This window comes from Galendromus occidentalis, unplaced genomic scaffold (genome assembly GCF_000255335.2).
Source record: "Galendromus occidentalis unplaced genomic scaffold, Mocc_1.1 scf7180000077488, whole genome shotgun sequence".
Lineage (NCBI taxonomy): Eukaryota > Metazoa > Arthropoda > Arachnida > Mesostigmata > Phytoseiidae > Galendromus > Galendromus occidentalis.
In genome coordinates, this window is record NW_003805476.1 from 2,131,544 (window position 1) to 2,144,306 (window position 12,763).

A 12,763-nucleotide genomic window follows, 5' to 3' on the forward strand; every position below is an offset into this window, starting at 1 on the left:
GGTGGAGGGTCGAATGAAAACTGCATCGTGGGCTATGGACAAGGCTCTCCCGACGAAGAATAACGGGCGCGGAGTGACCTCAAGTCTAATTTGCTTGAAACATTTTTGGACCAGCGTCTCTCGAAGTTTTAATTTACTCAAAGCTCGGACCTAGTTCCCTCTCGACTCGAGATCACATGATTCCGGGCCGCGGAAACTTTTCTCTTACATCAGAGTGGTGCGAGCGAGTATACGCGAGGCTCGAAAGAGATGGGAACAGAACCCCCGAGAATCCCTCGTCAGCAGGCTCGACTTCTTGTCTGGAACTCCACGATGCTGCTTAAGAAAAAATATGTTTATCCCCGCCCTACCCTACCTAGCCTCCCCAGCCCCTCCTCGAACTTCTGCTCGAATCTTTTATTCATATACTCATAGATATATATGTGTATTTTGATTGAGACGCAAGCACGCACGAAATTGTTGAGCAGCCCCAAAGTAAGTTGCGCGGCTATTGTAAAAAGCGCTTGATCCTCTGCTGAGTGAGGGTGGGCCGGACGGATCTGGAATGATATCCCATTTATAACGGCCATTACCCCCCCGCGTCGACTGGAATACCTCGTCCCCGCTAGCGGCGGCTTCTGCGCTTTCTCATGAGTTCATTTCATCTGTGGGCTTTTGCGGTAGGCGCCGAGCACGTATGAAGCCACTACCGAGTGGAGAATACAATTTCATCACAGTGGTCTACGCGCCGATTCGACTGCAAACACGAGGCGGACCAGCGGGCGGAGAGTCAGTCGGAGTCGAGTCGGCCGGGGCTCGAATTCGGCTCTGGAATGCGACTCGGTCCGGTAGAAAGTTACCGCCGTTCTCGCTGCTGTTATTTTTTTCAAAAATCGCCCGAAATTCTGCGAGCCTTCGCTCGGAGTGGCCCCGCGATCGGACCCGTTCTCCTGGGCAAGGTGTCAATAAGTGTTCGGATCTCTCTTTCCAGCACCCCCCGAAGTACATGACCATATCAGCAGTAAGCTGCAGCTCCACGAGGGAACATCTCATGTGCTCAAGTGTTCGTTCAGAGCGTCAGCTTGGCCTCTGACATCTGTTACGTGGACTAACGTCGATTCGCCGATGGTGTCTTTAGATTTCGATCCGGAGAAAGGTGCTCTGATCTTGAAGAATATCACGATGAGAGACGCCGGCAGATATCTCTGTTCCGTTTCTTCAAAAGGATTCCCTACGGTCGTGTCAAAACCTGTCGTAGTCGAAGTGATCGGTGAGTAGAATTGAAAATTCAAAAATATTCTGTCCAAACTCGGATTGCCAGCCATCATCTTCACCTGCTTCCACAAGCAATCGTCGTCGTCAATGCGAGTACGGTTGTCGTTGATCGGGAGGAGATTCCCGCAGAGAAAACACCCCTCATCTCGAGCGGAACTCGGTCGAGGATGTCGGAGATTAAGATTATCGGAGTGAAAGACAAGAATGTCATTAGAGAGACAAATGAAGGCTCTCGACCGTCCCTGCCCGGTCCCCTGTGCCTCGTTCGCTTTGAAGGGAGAAAGTCGGAATATGGAGTCCGCAGTCTGAAGATGAACCCTACGTCTGAGCGCGCCTTATCTTGGTGTTGCATTTTATCGAATATCGACCATGATTTTTTCCGTACGTGACGCTGGGACGGCGACCTCGGCCTTGGAAAGAATGCTTCCATTGAACGAGAGACGCTCAATCCGATGGCGAATGGGGCCTTCGTCCCACGGTGAACGCAATATTCTTACCTGCAAATTCGACCCTGACGGACTTTTCTACGAATTCCAGAGAGGCTGAAGTTCTATCCCGTGCCCATGAACACGAATCTCGAGTTCAAGAGCATCGGTCGGATTCCCTGTAGATCCAGGGGGGCTCAGCGCGCGATTGTGAGATGGGTCAAGATCAATCCTGAGGATGAGCAACGCTCGGTTCCATTGCCCACAAATTTGAGACAGGTATTTTAATCGTTTTTATTCTCGCGGGAGTTGCGAGCGGATTCTGCGATGAATGCGTTCATGAACGCAGCGTCATGTCGCATCGACGAGTACTACTCCGTGAGACGATATGAAGTCATTCTACCTTCCAGGAAAACAACGTGCTCATTTTCGAGCCTGTGACCTATGACGACGGTGGCCAGTACCGCTGTGTAGCCTCCACGGCAACAGAATCCATAAACGTGACAATCACCGTGACTGTGGGAGGTGAGTGGAGAAGACGCTCCGATTCGGAAATCTACGCTTTCGACGGAGGCTCACCGCATCCGATACATAAGCTTTCGGTACCCTCAATATATATTCATGTTTGGACATGGAGAGCAGAAGAGACGTCCTGTCCGAGGGATTCTCGAGGAAAGATTAAATCGAGGACCTTCCTGTCTTCTTCCAGTGTCGCCTCGTTTCACCGTTTTCCCGAACTCGACCGAAGTCCTCGAAGGACATCCTGTCTGGCTGAATTGTCAAGCTGAGGGGGATCCGGAACCTCATATTCATTGGGACCGAAACTCGAGGGCGAATTCTCTTTCTCACGAAACGCCACGTATTCAAATCCTCCACAATGGTAAGCGACTTGACGAAAATTCATTTCGCCCATCTCCATTTTTAATATCGCGATTGAATAATTCAAGAAGCATCGACGCTCACCAGAGCTTCTCCGCTCATTCATCTGCTTCGTCCTATGACGTCTCGTGGTTTCCGAACATAACTGTCATGATCCTTTCAGGAACCCTCTTCATTCAAGAAGCCTACATGAGGGACACGGGCCAGTACGGCTGCACGGCCGGAAACCGCGGAGGTTTCAATCGAACTGAGGTCTCACTTGTCGTCGCATCTTCGAAAGATTTCGTACCTTCGTACAATCTTTCAGGGGATTCAGGCGACGGAACTATCTCCAAGACGATAGGAATCACGTTAGGAGCCGCAGGGGTCTACATGATTCTCGTCTTGTCGCTGATGTTGTATTGCCGAGTAAGGAGAGCCCGGAGGAAGGCGGCCTTGCTGGGCAGTAGACCAAAAGGTTTGTGCGAAAGCTTTCGTCGGCTCATTATTATCGATTTGCTCAACGAATGCACCCGTCGCCGTTGCTCTGTTCATCGCTGAAAATCATTCGCATTTATTCTCCGTCACAGGGAACAGTTCAGACGAGGAGAACCGATTGGACGGTGCTGTAGGTTCTGGAGAACTACAGAGCAACAAACTCCTACCCTCGGCGGGCTCCTCCGAATCCGGATCGGTGACCTCAAAAAACAGCAAACTATCCGTTGAAAGATTGCATTTCCCTAGGAAAGATCTCAGTACGATTATGCTTTTGGGTCGAGGCGACTTCGGGGACGTGTACCTCGCCAAAGCAGCCGGTGAGTACATCGGTCATCCAATACGTTCAACGTCCTTCGAAAAGGGGGCCGCACTCTCCCACATCTTGAATTCGAACCGTAGTTGGAATGAGCCTCGATATAAGTACATTGTGAGAAATTCCGGGTCCAGACGAGTTCTTCCTTCCTCCGAAGGCATCGCAGAAGAAACCGTCATGGTGAAGTCGCTCCATTCGCAAGAGGAAGCGACGAAAATGGAGTTCCGGCGCCAGGCAGAAATGTTCACGAATCTGAATCATCAAGGAATCTGTCGGGTCGTCGGCATGTGCGCCGAAACCGAACCCCTGCTCGTGATGTATGATTACACGGACTGGGGCGATCTGAAAAGATTCTTGGCTGCGACCAGGAAAGATGCTCCAACAAGCCAAGGGAGTCATCCACCACCTTTGACATCGGCCCAATGCATGGGCGTGTGCCATCAGGTCGCTCTAGCGATGGAATATCTCTCCAATCATCGATTTGTTCATAAAGATTTGGCAACTCGGAATTGTCTAGTCACGTCGAAGCTCGATGTAAAGATATCGAGCCCCAGTTTGAGCAAAGGTGAGAGGTGGAGCCTCGATTATTATTTTGATCCTCTCCAGTCAGTCCGATTTCGATATATATTCGCCATTATCCTCGCCAGAAGTTCCCAGAAAACGGAGCGTGCCTAACGGGAATTCATTTTCCAGACACCTACTCTGCGGAGTACTTCCACTACCGTGACCAGCTGGTCCCATTGAAATGGGCGCCGGCCGAGGCGGTAATCGAAGATCAGTGGAGTTCCAAAAGTGACGTCTATGCGTACGCCGTTTTCTGTTGGGAGGTCTTCACGCAGGCTCAGATGCCTCACGAGGACATTTCAAACCCCGACTTCCTGTACCGGCTCGAAGTTCACGAGATTCAATGGGAACCCCCAGCCAAATGCCCTCCTGCGATGCAGGACCTCATGAGATCCTGTTGGAGGATCCTGGTCACCGACCGACCTTCATTTAGTGAGATCAGTAGCCAAGTGGGACAGATTTTCGTCGATACGAATGTGTAGAACTCAATCAAGGCCAAAGCCAGCCACATCAAGAAACAGCGTCACCGCAGCAAGAAACGGAAGCATTCCAAAGATGCCCCCGCGACAACCGGAACCCAAAGAGACTCCAGAGACCGCGAGCGGAGTCACTCGAAGCATCGATCACGGTCCAAGTTCAACTTCAAAACACGTCGAGCGAAGTCATTGAGCCATTACCATCAGGACGCTTCCGTGTACAACTCTCCATTTTCGGCGCAGCCCTCGCCGTTGCATTTCCATGTGCGAATGAGTAATCATTCGTCACCCTCGCATTCGTACCTAACATCAACAACTCTTTTGGCGAGTCACGGATTGTTGGACTCCGAACCCAGGCTCACGCCGTATGTGTGAAAATGTTATTATTGAAGAACCAGTTAGACGACGGCTTCCCGCTCGCTTTCACGACACCGTGCTGCTCTCGTAGAATGAATCCCACTCACACTCCCCGCCCTGTTCCCCGTCGTCGAGTCGTAGTTTCCCCGCAATGACACATTCCCAACAGCTGCCTAGATCACACTGGTTCTCGGTGTAAGTAAATGATGTACAGGATAATAATCGATCGACGACTGACTGAGAATCAAAATCAAGCGACCATGCAGCCGCCTACTGCGAATCTGTGGAAACAAGTCCGTGGATGTTTTATCAATTCCCTAATTTTCGGGTTACCCGTGCCAAAGTTTTGAGTGCGAGCTGAATGATCGATAATAAGAATCAAGAGGCTGTAAGTGAGTGAATTCGAAATGGTCCGACTCATGAATAGGTACAAATGCCAACTTAAGATGGTTTGTATGTTTTTCTGTGTATTTTTATACCTCATTCTGAAGGAAGAACCCATTATTCAACCGATGAGTCGATGCACGACCGGTACGAGACGATCGTCGATTTGTGTATTGCTACCTCGAGCTTGGAAACGAGGAAAGTGGTTTGCTTTGAGAAAGTTGTGTAAAACCATGTCCAGAAGACGGACATTTTCTCGGGGGACGGTTTAATATTCGATCGGATAAGAGCCGCGGAAACGAGCTGCAAAGAGCGAAAACGAAATGAGGACTGAAAATGAGCTCCCAGCATTCCCATTGTGCCATACGGACCGATCGGTACTCTTCGGAACCTTTCGAGGCCCGTTTTACATAAACGTGGACGGAAAATGCCGATGGAAAAAGAATAGAATCGGCATTCGAAAGCTTCAGGTGCTCTTGCGAGAAAGAATTCGTGATTCAGTTCGTCAGAATTTAGTGTTGTACATAAAGCTGATAATTTGACGATGCATTCAATCAGATTCATTGTCGAAGGTGCGCAAGAGATCCTTTGGAAACCCAAGCTCGCATTTTCAAATAAAGTGGAACCGTTTTCAATCCCACGCGTTTTCCTCATCTGCAGCCGATCTCCGATGTGCGTCGTGGAACGACGCCCCAGCAGGGGGCGAGGATGCTCTCTGGGTGACGCGCAGGTCGTGGAGTCGGGTTCATGTCCTCCAATCTTGAGTAGAGCGAAGACACACGCTAACGGAGTCTCCTGAGAGAGCTCGGAGTTCGGATGATAGTTCGGGCTAAGGAACAAAACTGGTAACATAGGATGGGTGCCTGCTGAATCACAGAATACATCCCCGATTCTGCGTACATCCGAGTGACCCCACTCCCCGACTGCCTCCCGCCACGTCGCATTCGATGAGTTGCCTATTCTGGATGACTTGATGCTAGGGAGGATGCCGATTCCATTCTCCTTGTGGTAGAATTAGACTGGCTGGCAGGGAATCATTCCTCGGGACACCTGGGTATCTTTCCCCCCAAAAGTCGATGCAACGTGTGGAGTATCGTTCTCTCTGATGTAGAGAAATCGCGATGCTCGATAATATCCCTGGTACAAGGACGAATGACCCGCTGCTGGAGCGAGTCAGAGGCAAGGCATTCGCCCATGAACACGATAGAGCCTGCGTATCACGCTATCCCCCAAATTGATGAGCGGAATTTATTCGAATTTCTCACCTAATCGACTTTATTCAGAGTTTCTCTTTTCCGCGTTTTCCTGATCTGCAGCCGATCTCCGATGTGCGTCGTGGGACGACGCCCCAGCAGGGGGCGAGGATGCTCTCTGGGTGACGCGCAGGTCGTGGACTCGGGTTCATGTCCTCCAATCTTGAGTAGAGCGAAAATCCACGCGAACGGAGTCTCCTGAGCGAGCTCGGAGTTCGGATGGGAGTTCGGGCTAGGGAACAAGACTGGTAACATAGGATTGGTCAGGCGCGTATATAGGATTTTTTTCTGGGAGGGGCCAGCAAGGTTTCCGGGGGGCAGAATCATGATGATGATCCCCATAGACCGCAATATACGAAAGCGGCGTTTTTGGAGGGGGGCAAAGACCCGCTGCTGAAGCGTCGTAGTTAGGACGCTGCAGACACCGCGACTTGACGCGAGTCAGAGGCAAGGCATTCGCCCATGAACACGATAGAGCCTGCGTATCACGCTATCCCCCAAGTTGATGAGCGGAATTTATTCGGATTTTTAACCTAATCGACTTTATTCAGAGTTTCTCGATTTTCCAACAACACGCCTGACTCGCCTGCAATATTTCGAATCGCGCCATAATTATGGAGCACTCCCCGAGCAGAAAGACAGTCCTCCTGCTTAGAAAGTGCTATGAGCGATCCATGCTGTGTACAGTGAAAAGGGTCCCCGGCTAAACCCTCCGGATAAAGGCGACGATAAAATTAATCTATTTAATATTTTGGGTTTATGAGTTTGGGCTGCCAAAAAAGCATTTTCTACCTAACAAGATGAATGAGACCGGGTCAAAGACGCTATGCTCGAGGATCCAGAGTCTGAGATTCGAGATCATCATCAAGCCGTCCTCAAGCTTCTACGATAAGTATGAACCTCTACAAGACGTGCGAACCCTATTGGTAAGCAGCTGATCTCAATCGAGGCGATCTTCTTGAGGGTATGTGAGAAATCGTGTGATAATAAGTTAGTTCATCGTATATCTCCTTAAAAACTCCGTATATGGTATCAGCATTGGCTCTTTTTTGACTTCGAAGTTCAATTGGCACACCTGCAGTCGCAGATAGGCTCCGGCAAGCTCTTGAGAATTTCCGAGTCGAACCATAGGAATTTCATTCCAAAAGCCAATCAGCTGCGTATTTTGATTAGAAGGCGGCTTCACAGAGGAACTTGATCCTCTTCAAGCTCAGCGAGTCGAAAAACAGACACTGCAATCCGAATCCGCAACGTTGGAGAACAGCCGGCAGATATTCCGTCGCCACGTGGGGGAACAGACTCATTGTTTCGGTCGACGTGCAGTACGCAGTAGTCATGGCCTCGCTTACGATGGATTGCACGCCTGCCGGATACACCAAATAGCCCTCACGATGTTTTTGCAGAGTCTCTTCCAGAACCCTGTGGTTAGCTTCTTTGAGATCAATGATTTCTCTGTCGACTCCGTTCGGCGTCAAGTGTCTCGGCGGCATGTACGTATGGAAATAGACAACTTTGCCGCTTTCCTGTGTGTGCATCTGCATCGGAACCACACCCGCCTGATGAGCGAAGGCGAAGAAGAGGAACATGTAGAGATTGAAGGCATACCACATTCCGCTGAAGCGACCTGACTGCGTGAGTTTGAAAGCGTTCCTCAACGCGAAAGGGATCAAGAGGGGGAGTAGGAATCGCGGTTCTTGATGCGGGAAGGCCGAGAGCATCAGGAGGGGAACGATCGTGCACATATGCAGCGAGAATTTCTCGATTTGGAAATTCTCGCGCTTCAGGATCAATCTATAAATGTCTCGATATATGTACACAGAGTGCAGTCCGAAGAGCAGGGGAATATTGATAGCGATATGAAGCCAGCGCGGATGCAGACCATGGTTTGCGAGATTGTCGCTGATACTGTTGTATAATAGGAAATTCAGTGGGGTTATTACGAGGTTAGATTTGGGATCTACGAGGAATTCATCTAGACTCTTGTAATAGATCGAGTCTACGACGATGAAAAAGCAACACGGAACCACGGCGTACAGCGACATGCGAATACAACTGAGCACGAATCCTTTGAAAGTGTTCGTCGAATAAAAACGGAACAAGAAAGGCGTCAGTGCGAAGCACACGAATGTGGGCCGATTGAAGAGACCGCACACAATCACCGTCACGTATAGGAACTCCGAGGAACATGAGTGAAACTGCGGTTTCAAACGCTGCGGAGGTTCCGACGTTGGAGGGTCTTCTCGTTCTCCCTCTTTCGTTTCGGACTTCTCGGCCGCCAAAAATTCCACTCTTTTCTTACTGGGACTCCCTCCTTCTGAACGGGTTTCGTTTTTTGACGACTCGGCGACCTCATCCGAGGCCGTCTCGCTCTTCGCCGACTGAATCAGTTCCGACGTTTCGACTTTGCCCACTGGGAAGGACAGCAAAATGAGCAAGGCAAACAGGACGGTTTCCGTGACATTGGTAAATGTTCTCGTGAAATACACCAGGGCCAAATATGAGGTAGCAACAACTTTCAACGCCGCAACACCACGGATCTTGTAGACGACATAATCAACCACGAACGACAGTGTGCAGGCCACCAAGCGAGGGAGAACTAGTCTCCAATAAGGTGTACTCCCGAAATAGCTCAGCATTCGGAAGGGTAAGTACGCAAACATATGCACAAACACAGAACATCGAAGCGGTTTATCCGTTGTGAACTCCCACGGTCTGTACGCATCGGTCGTGAGTACTTCTCCCGCCGTGATCTCGGTTGACTGGAAGAACTCGTCCGGATGGATGTAGCCGAATTGAGGCAGGAAGACTCTACACAAGGATGAGCGGAAGAAGATTAGAATTTAAAACGTTCACGGCTCGGAGGAAAATACGACGATTGTTTCCTATCATGGGTGTAAGACGTGTCGATACAGGTAGACCGAATTAGTGATGCCCAGCCTCAGAGAGGGGAACACTGAGTACTTACAGGAGGACTCTCAGCACCATGAGAGATTTGGATATCCTGTCCATTTTCAGAGGGTCTTGAACCCTGGACGCCATCGCCACTGACTGTGGCGCCGGATTTCACGCTCAGAAGACGGCCAACTCCGAAAGTTGACTAGATGTGGTCTTAACCAAACACTTCCTGGCGAAAATCGTGCTTCGGCTTTCAAAAGGGCCTCTTCTGCGCACTTCTGAATTGACGCGACCCGGGTGGCCTGATCGAAATCGAACGGGAAATTATTAACAGGGATCGAAATATTCAGCCTCTGGAGGAACCCGCGGAGTAGTTTAGATATGGAGAGGAAGAGAGAAAGGTCGAGTACGCTCTCGACAGTTGCCTTTCGAGAAGGCCTCTTATGGGAATGTTTAGATGCTACGCCCAGGCTCAAAGTATCGACAGGATCGACGGCTGCTGCCGAGTCGAGATTCTCTCCTCAGTCCACGCGTACGCTGACTCACTTTGCGCTCGTTGCGAAGTCTCCGAAGTTTTTTGAGTTTCTTTGCCGCCAAGAAATCAGCTGTATACTGTTGACAAACAGCGTCACTGGCGCTTTCGAGACGTCAACGGACGCGAACTTCAACTTCGATGATTGAACGATCGCACTGCGTACTTCCTTATCCTTCTAGGTATGGTCAAGACAGCGGTCGCTTGTATTTATGTCACGACTATGAGGGGAAATGTTTTGACCGGACGCAGGGCGAAATTCCACAAAAATGGAATCTGATGACGGCGGGAGGAAGGATACAATGATGCTGATGATCTCTGCTTCAAGCTCGAGCAAAGTCAGGCAGTACGGCACCCTAATTTTCTAAGTCCGCAGACCCTACCATTTATATCGTCGCTTCGCCCATGCTGACGGCGCGGCGGGAAGTGGCTTTGAACCATTGAGGGTCGGGGATGAATCGCTCCGGCTGGCGCGAGAAGAGATAATTATTTCCGGTGAGCGATTCAGCGGGATCCTCCTTCATTGGGTTTGAGTACCTTTCGAAACCCTTTCCTCCGGGGGTCGTCATAGACCCCCAAGAGAACAACTGGGCAAATACAGAGATCAGGCGTTCTTACAATGGCATTGAGGGAGAGAACGATTCAGAGCTCGCTTGGAAACAATTCCGGGGGGGCGATCTCATTCGAAAGAGTATCTACTAGGGCCCGGACGTTCAGGCACTGAGAAACCCGAGAATAGGCAGGCAAAAAGGCACCGAAAATCGAAGGAAAAGGCACCATAAACAAACGAGGAAAAAGGCACTGAAAATCATCGGAAAACATTAGTGATGCTCGGGTTAATATCGAAATTCTTATCGAATATACCTCTCAAATGAGGATTTGAGCATTACAACCAGCGATAGCTTGGTATCTCGAATTTCCGGTAGTAAGGCCATGTCGATGATCAGAGGGCTTCATGACGAGAAAAAGAGCGCCCCTAATTCACGGTGACCAAAGAAGCGTATTCGGAACATGAGAGCTCCAGCAAGTCTTCCGACCTTCCGGTTTCGGTGGCATCGTTGCTTTCGAGATTTTCAGTTATTCCTCTGGATCCTATCAAGATTCTGCAGCGATCCCTCGAGAGTCCGTGGGCCGAGACGCAAATTGCGACGACATGGTGGAGCTCAGCGCAAAACCGGATTCGTGGCGGAGGGAATTCTCGCGCGAAAGAGTCTCGGGGATCGATTCCATAATACCGAGAAAAGTTTTGGTCCGATACGTAGTCGGACTAGAAGAGCAAATGTAGCTTTCTCCGGTCACCAGGTTGAAGTCTTGCCCGAAAAAACCCTGCCGAGCAACATTCGAACTCGATTTCAGGGTGGAAAAGGCAAGATGCCTCGAAAAAACGTAGAAAAGGCGAAATGTCGCCGAAAAGCCGGTATAAGGCAAAAAGAGGCGTTTATGGCATTCTGCCTGGAGTTCCAGGCTCTAGTATCTACCAATGCCCGGCGTCGAGGACGCAAGAGACGAAGATCTGGGGGAAGTCGCGGCTGTGATTATCATCGAGGTGCGGACTGGGGAATCCTCTCGAGTTCAATGGTGCGTATCAACGTGAGTCTCAGAGCTGCACCTCCTCAGGATGAGCGTAACGATTTTGTCCCAAGCTCACACAGTTGGGATGATCAGAGCGTCATCGAGCGAGGGGTAATTTCTCGCATATCAATGTGTATGCGCTTACTCATGAACGGAAGCGGTCCTCGACCGTCTAGCACAAGCATCGACCAGACAGCCTGAGTGGCTTATCGGTCTACCTACCTAATTTCCTGAAGAGTTAAAGAAATAGACGGTTGAACGGACGGCTCCGAGTGAAATCGTCTCATTGCGTGTTGCTGGGCAATCCCACTGATACGATGTCGGTCAAGTCAGCCGCTGGCCGAGGGCCTCGATCCGACTGCACCTTACGCATCATATGATGAGCATCAGCGGGACCAAGACTCCCCAGAGTCGAGTCAACACTTCGGTTCGCTCTCAAGAGTGCCGCCGAGCAATTCGAAGCTCGTTTCGAGCCGAGAATCTCGCTTGAATCGGCATCCGGAAGGTTCCCTTGAACAACAGCTGACGCTGATCGATCAGAGAAAAGAACGCTTTCCACCAGACAGATTTTCAAGCATTAATTCTATCACATTCACTGATTTCCACAGCTTCATTTCTACAGCCTCGTGGTGTTCCGATGAATTGCCAAAGGCTACTTTTTTAAGAATTCGCTTTATTCTCACGAGTATCTCCTTCACCCGCGCAGTCGAAGTCAAAGGGTCTGGGCAAAACCTATGCAAATTCTGCCCTCCGAAGCCGATCTGATCGAGTGGGGTCTCAATCGAAAGGTAATTTCGAGAGGAACATTTTCCGCATGGTCCCGGATCCGATCGCACCTCGTGGTCCCCGTAAACGCCCGAAGAAGTTTTTTCTTCAACCCCTTCTATCTCGAGAACGGCTATAGCTACAGAGTCGTGCGATAGCGCGATCGAAAGCTCTCGACGAGAGCTTTCGTTTGAGACCCCTCTCGACCAAATCGGCCTCCTCTAAGGCTTTGAAAATCGGGAACCCAGTTTTCTAATACTCCGTTCTAGTACTTCTACACGAGACGCACCTTTGATACTATGTCAGATAGAAGTCCCAAGTGTCTACCGACCATTAGCCATCAAACCGGGAAAATCGAAGGGGTGCATCTTGCCTTAAAAAAATTATCTTTTCCCCGGCTAAAATCCGTTTTTTACGGAATTTCCCGATTCGCCTCTTTTTGGCCCGATTACTCCGAAATGAGCGCCGGGAGCCCGTTTCTGAGCTCGGAATCTGAAAGCTGACGCCGAGAGCTTTCGATTGCACCCCCTGGTTGTCCGATTCGGCCTCAGGGACAGGAGAAAACGGCCATCCTCAAAGTTTTCACCCAATCCCATTGAGGAGGCACACGGATAACG

The 12,763-nt window shown here is 50.2% G+C and overlaps 3 protein-coding genes across 3 annotated transcripts in view; 1 reads left to right on the top strand and 2 right to left on the bottom strand.

The window, feature by feature from the left end:
• The window catches only part of LOC100900036 (inactive tyrosine-protein kinase 7), a 35,512-nt gene extending 30,979 nt beyond the window's left edge, over window positions 1-4,533 (top strand). The window contains exons 7-14 of the mRNA XM_018640585.1: window positions 971-1,249; window positions 1,792-1,958; window positions 2,090-2,204; window positions 2,389-2,559; window positions 2,722-3,015; window positions 3,128-3,352; window positions 3,506-3,913; window positions 4,042-4,533. Of these exons, the coding sequence (XP_018496101.1) occupies window positions 971-1,249; window positions 1,792-1,958; window positions 2,090-2,204; window positions 2,389-2,559; window positions 2,722-3,015; window positions 3,128-3,352; window positions 3,506-3,913; window positions 4,042-4,394 (2,012 nt within the window). The 3' untranslated portion in view covers window positions 4,395-4,533. The remainder of the gene's footprint in view (window positions 1-970; window positions 1,250-1,791; window positions 1,959-2,089; window positions 2,205-2,388; window positions 2,560-2,721; window positions 3,016-3,127; window positions 3,353-3,505; window positions 3,914-4,041) is intronic.
• Window positions 4,534-7,187: 2,654 nt separating this feature from the next.
• PIG-Z (phosphatidylinositol glycan anchor biosynthesis class Z) lies at window positions 7,188-9,421 on the bottom strand. The gene is made up of 2 exons (XM_018640586.2): window positions 9,348-9,421; window positions 7,188-9,190 (listed from the first exon to the last, which is right to left on the bottom strand). The coding sequence occupies exons 1-2, from the start codon at window positions 9,419-9,421 to the stop codon at window positions 7,552-7,554; spliced, it is 1,713 nt and encodes a 570-aa protein (XP_018496102.1). The 3' UTR covers window positions 7,188-7,551.
• Window positions 9,422-9,451: 30 nt separating this feature from the next.
• The window catches only part of LOC100900178 (uncharacterized), a 6,374-nt gene continuing 3,062 nt past the window's right edge, over window positions 9,452-12,763 (bottom strand). The window contains exon 5 of the mRNA XM_018640587.1: window positions 9,452-9,579. Coding sequence (XP_018496103.1) covers window positions 9,452-9,579 — 128 coding nt within the window. The remainder of the gene's footprint in view (window positions 9,580-12,763) is intronic.

Coding starts and splice junctions, on each gene's coding strand:
- PIG-Z (XM_018640586.2), bottom strand. CDS start 9,421: ATGGCGTCCAGGGTTCAAGACCCTCTGAAAATGGACAGGATATCCAAA. Junction 9,191..9,347: donor ATGGTGCTGAGAGTCCTCCT/GTAAGTACTCAG, acceptor ATCCTTGTGTAG/AGTCTTCCTGCCTCAATTCG.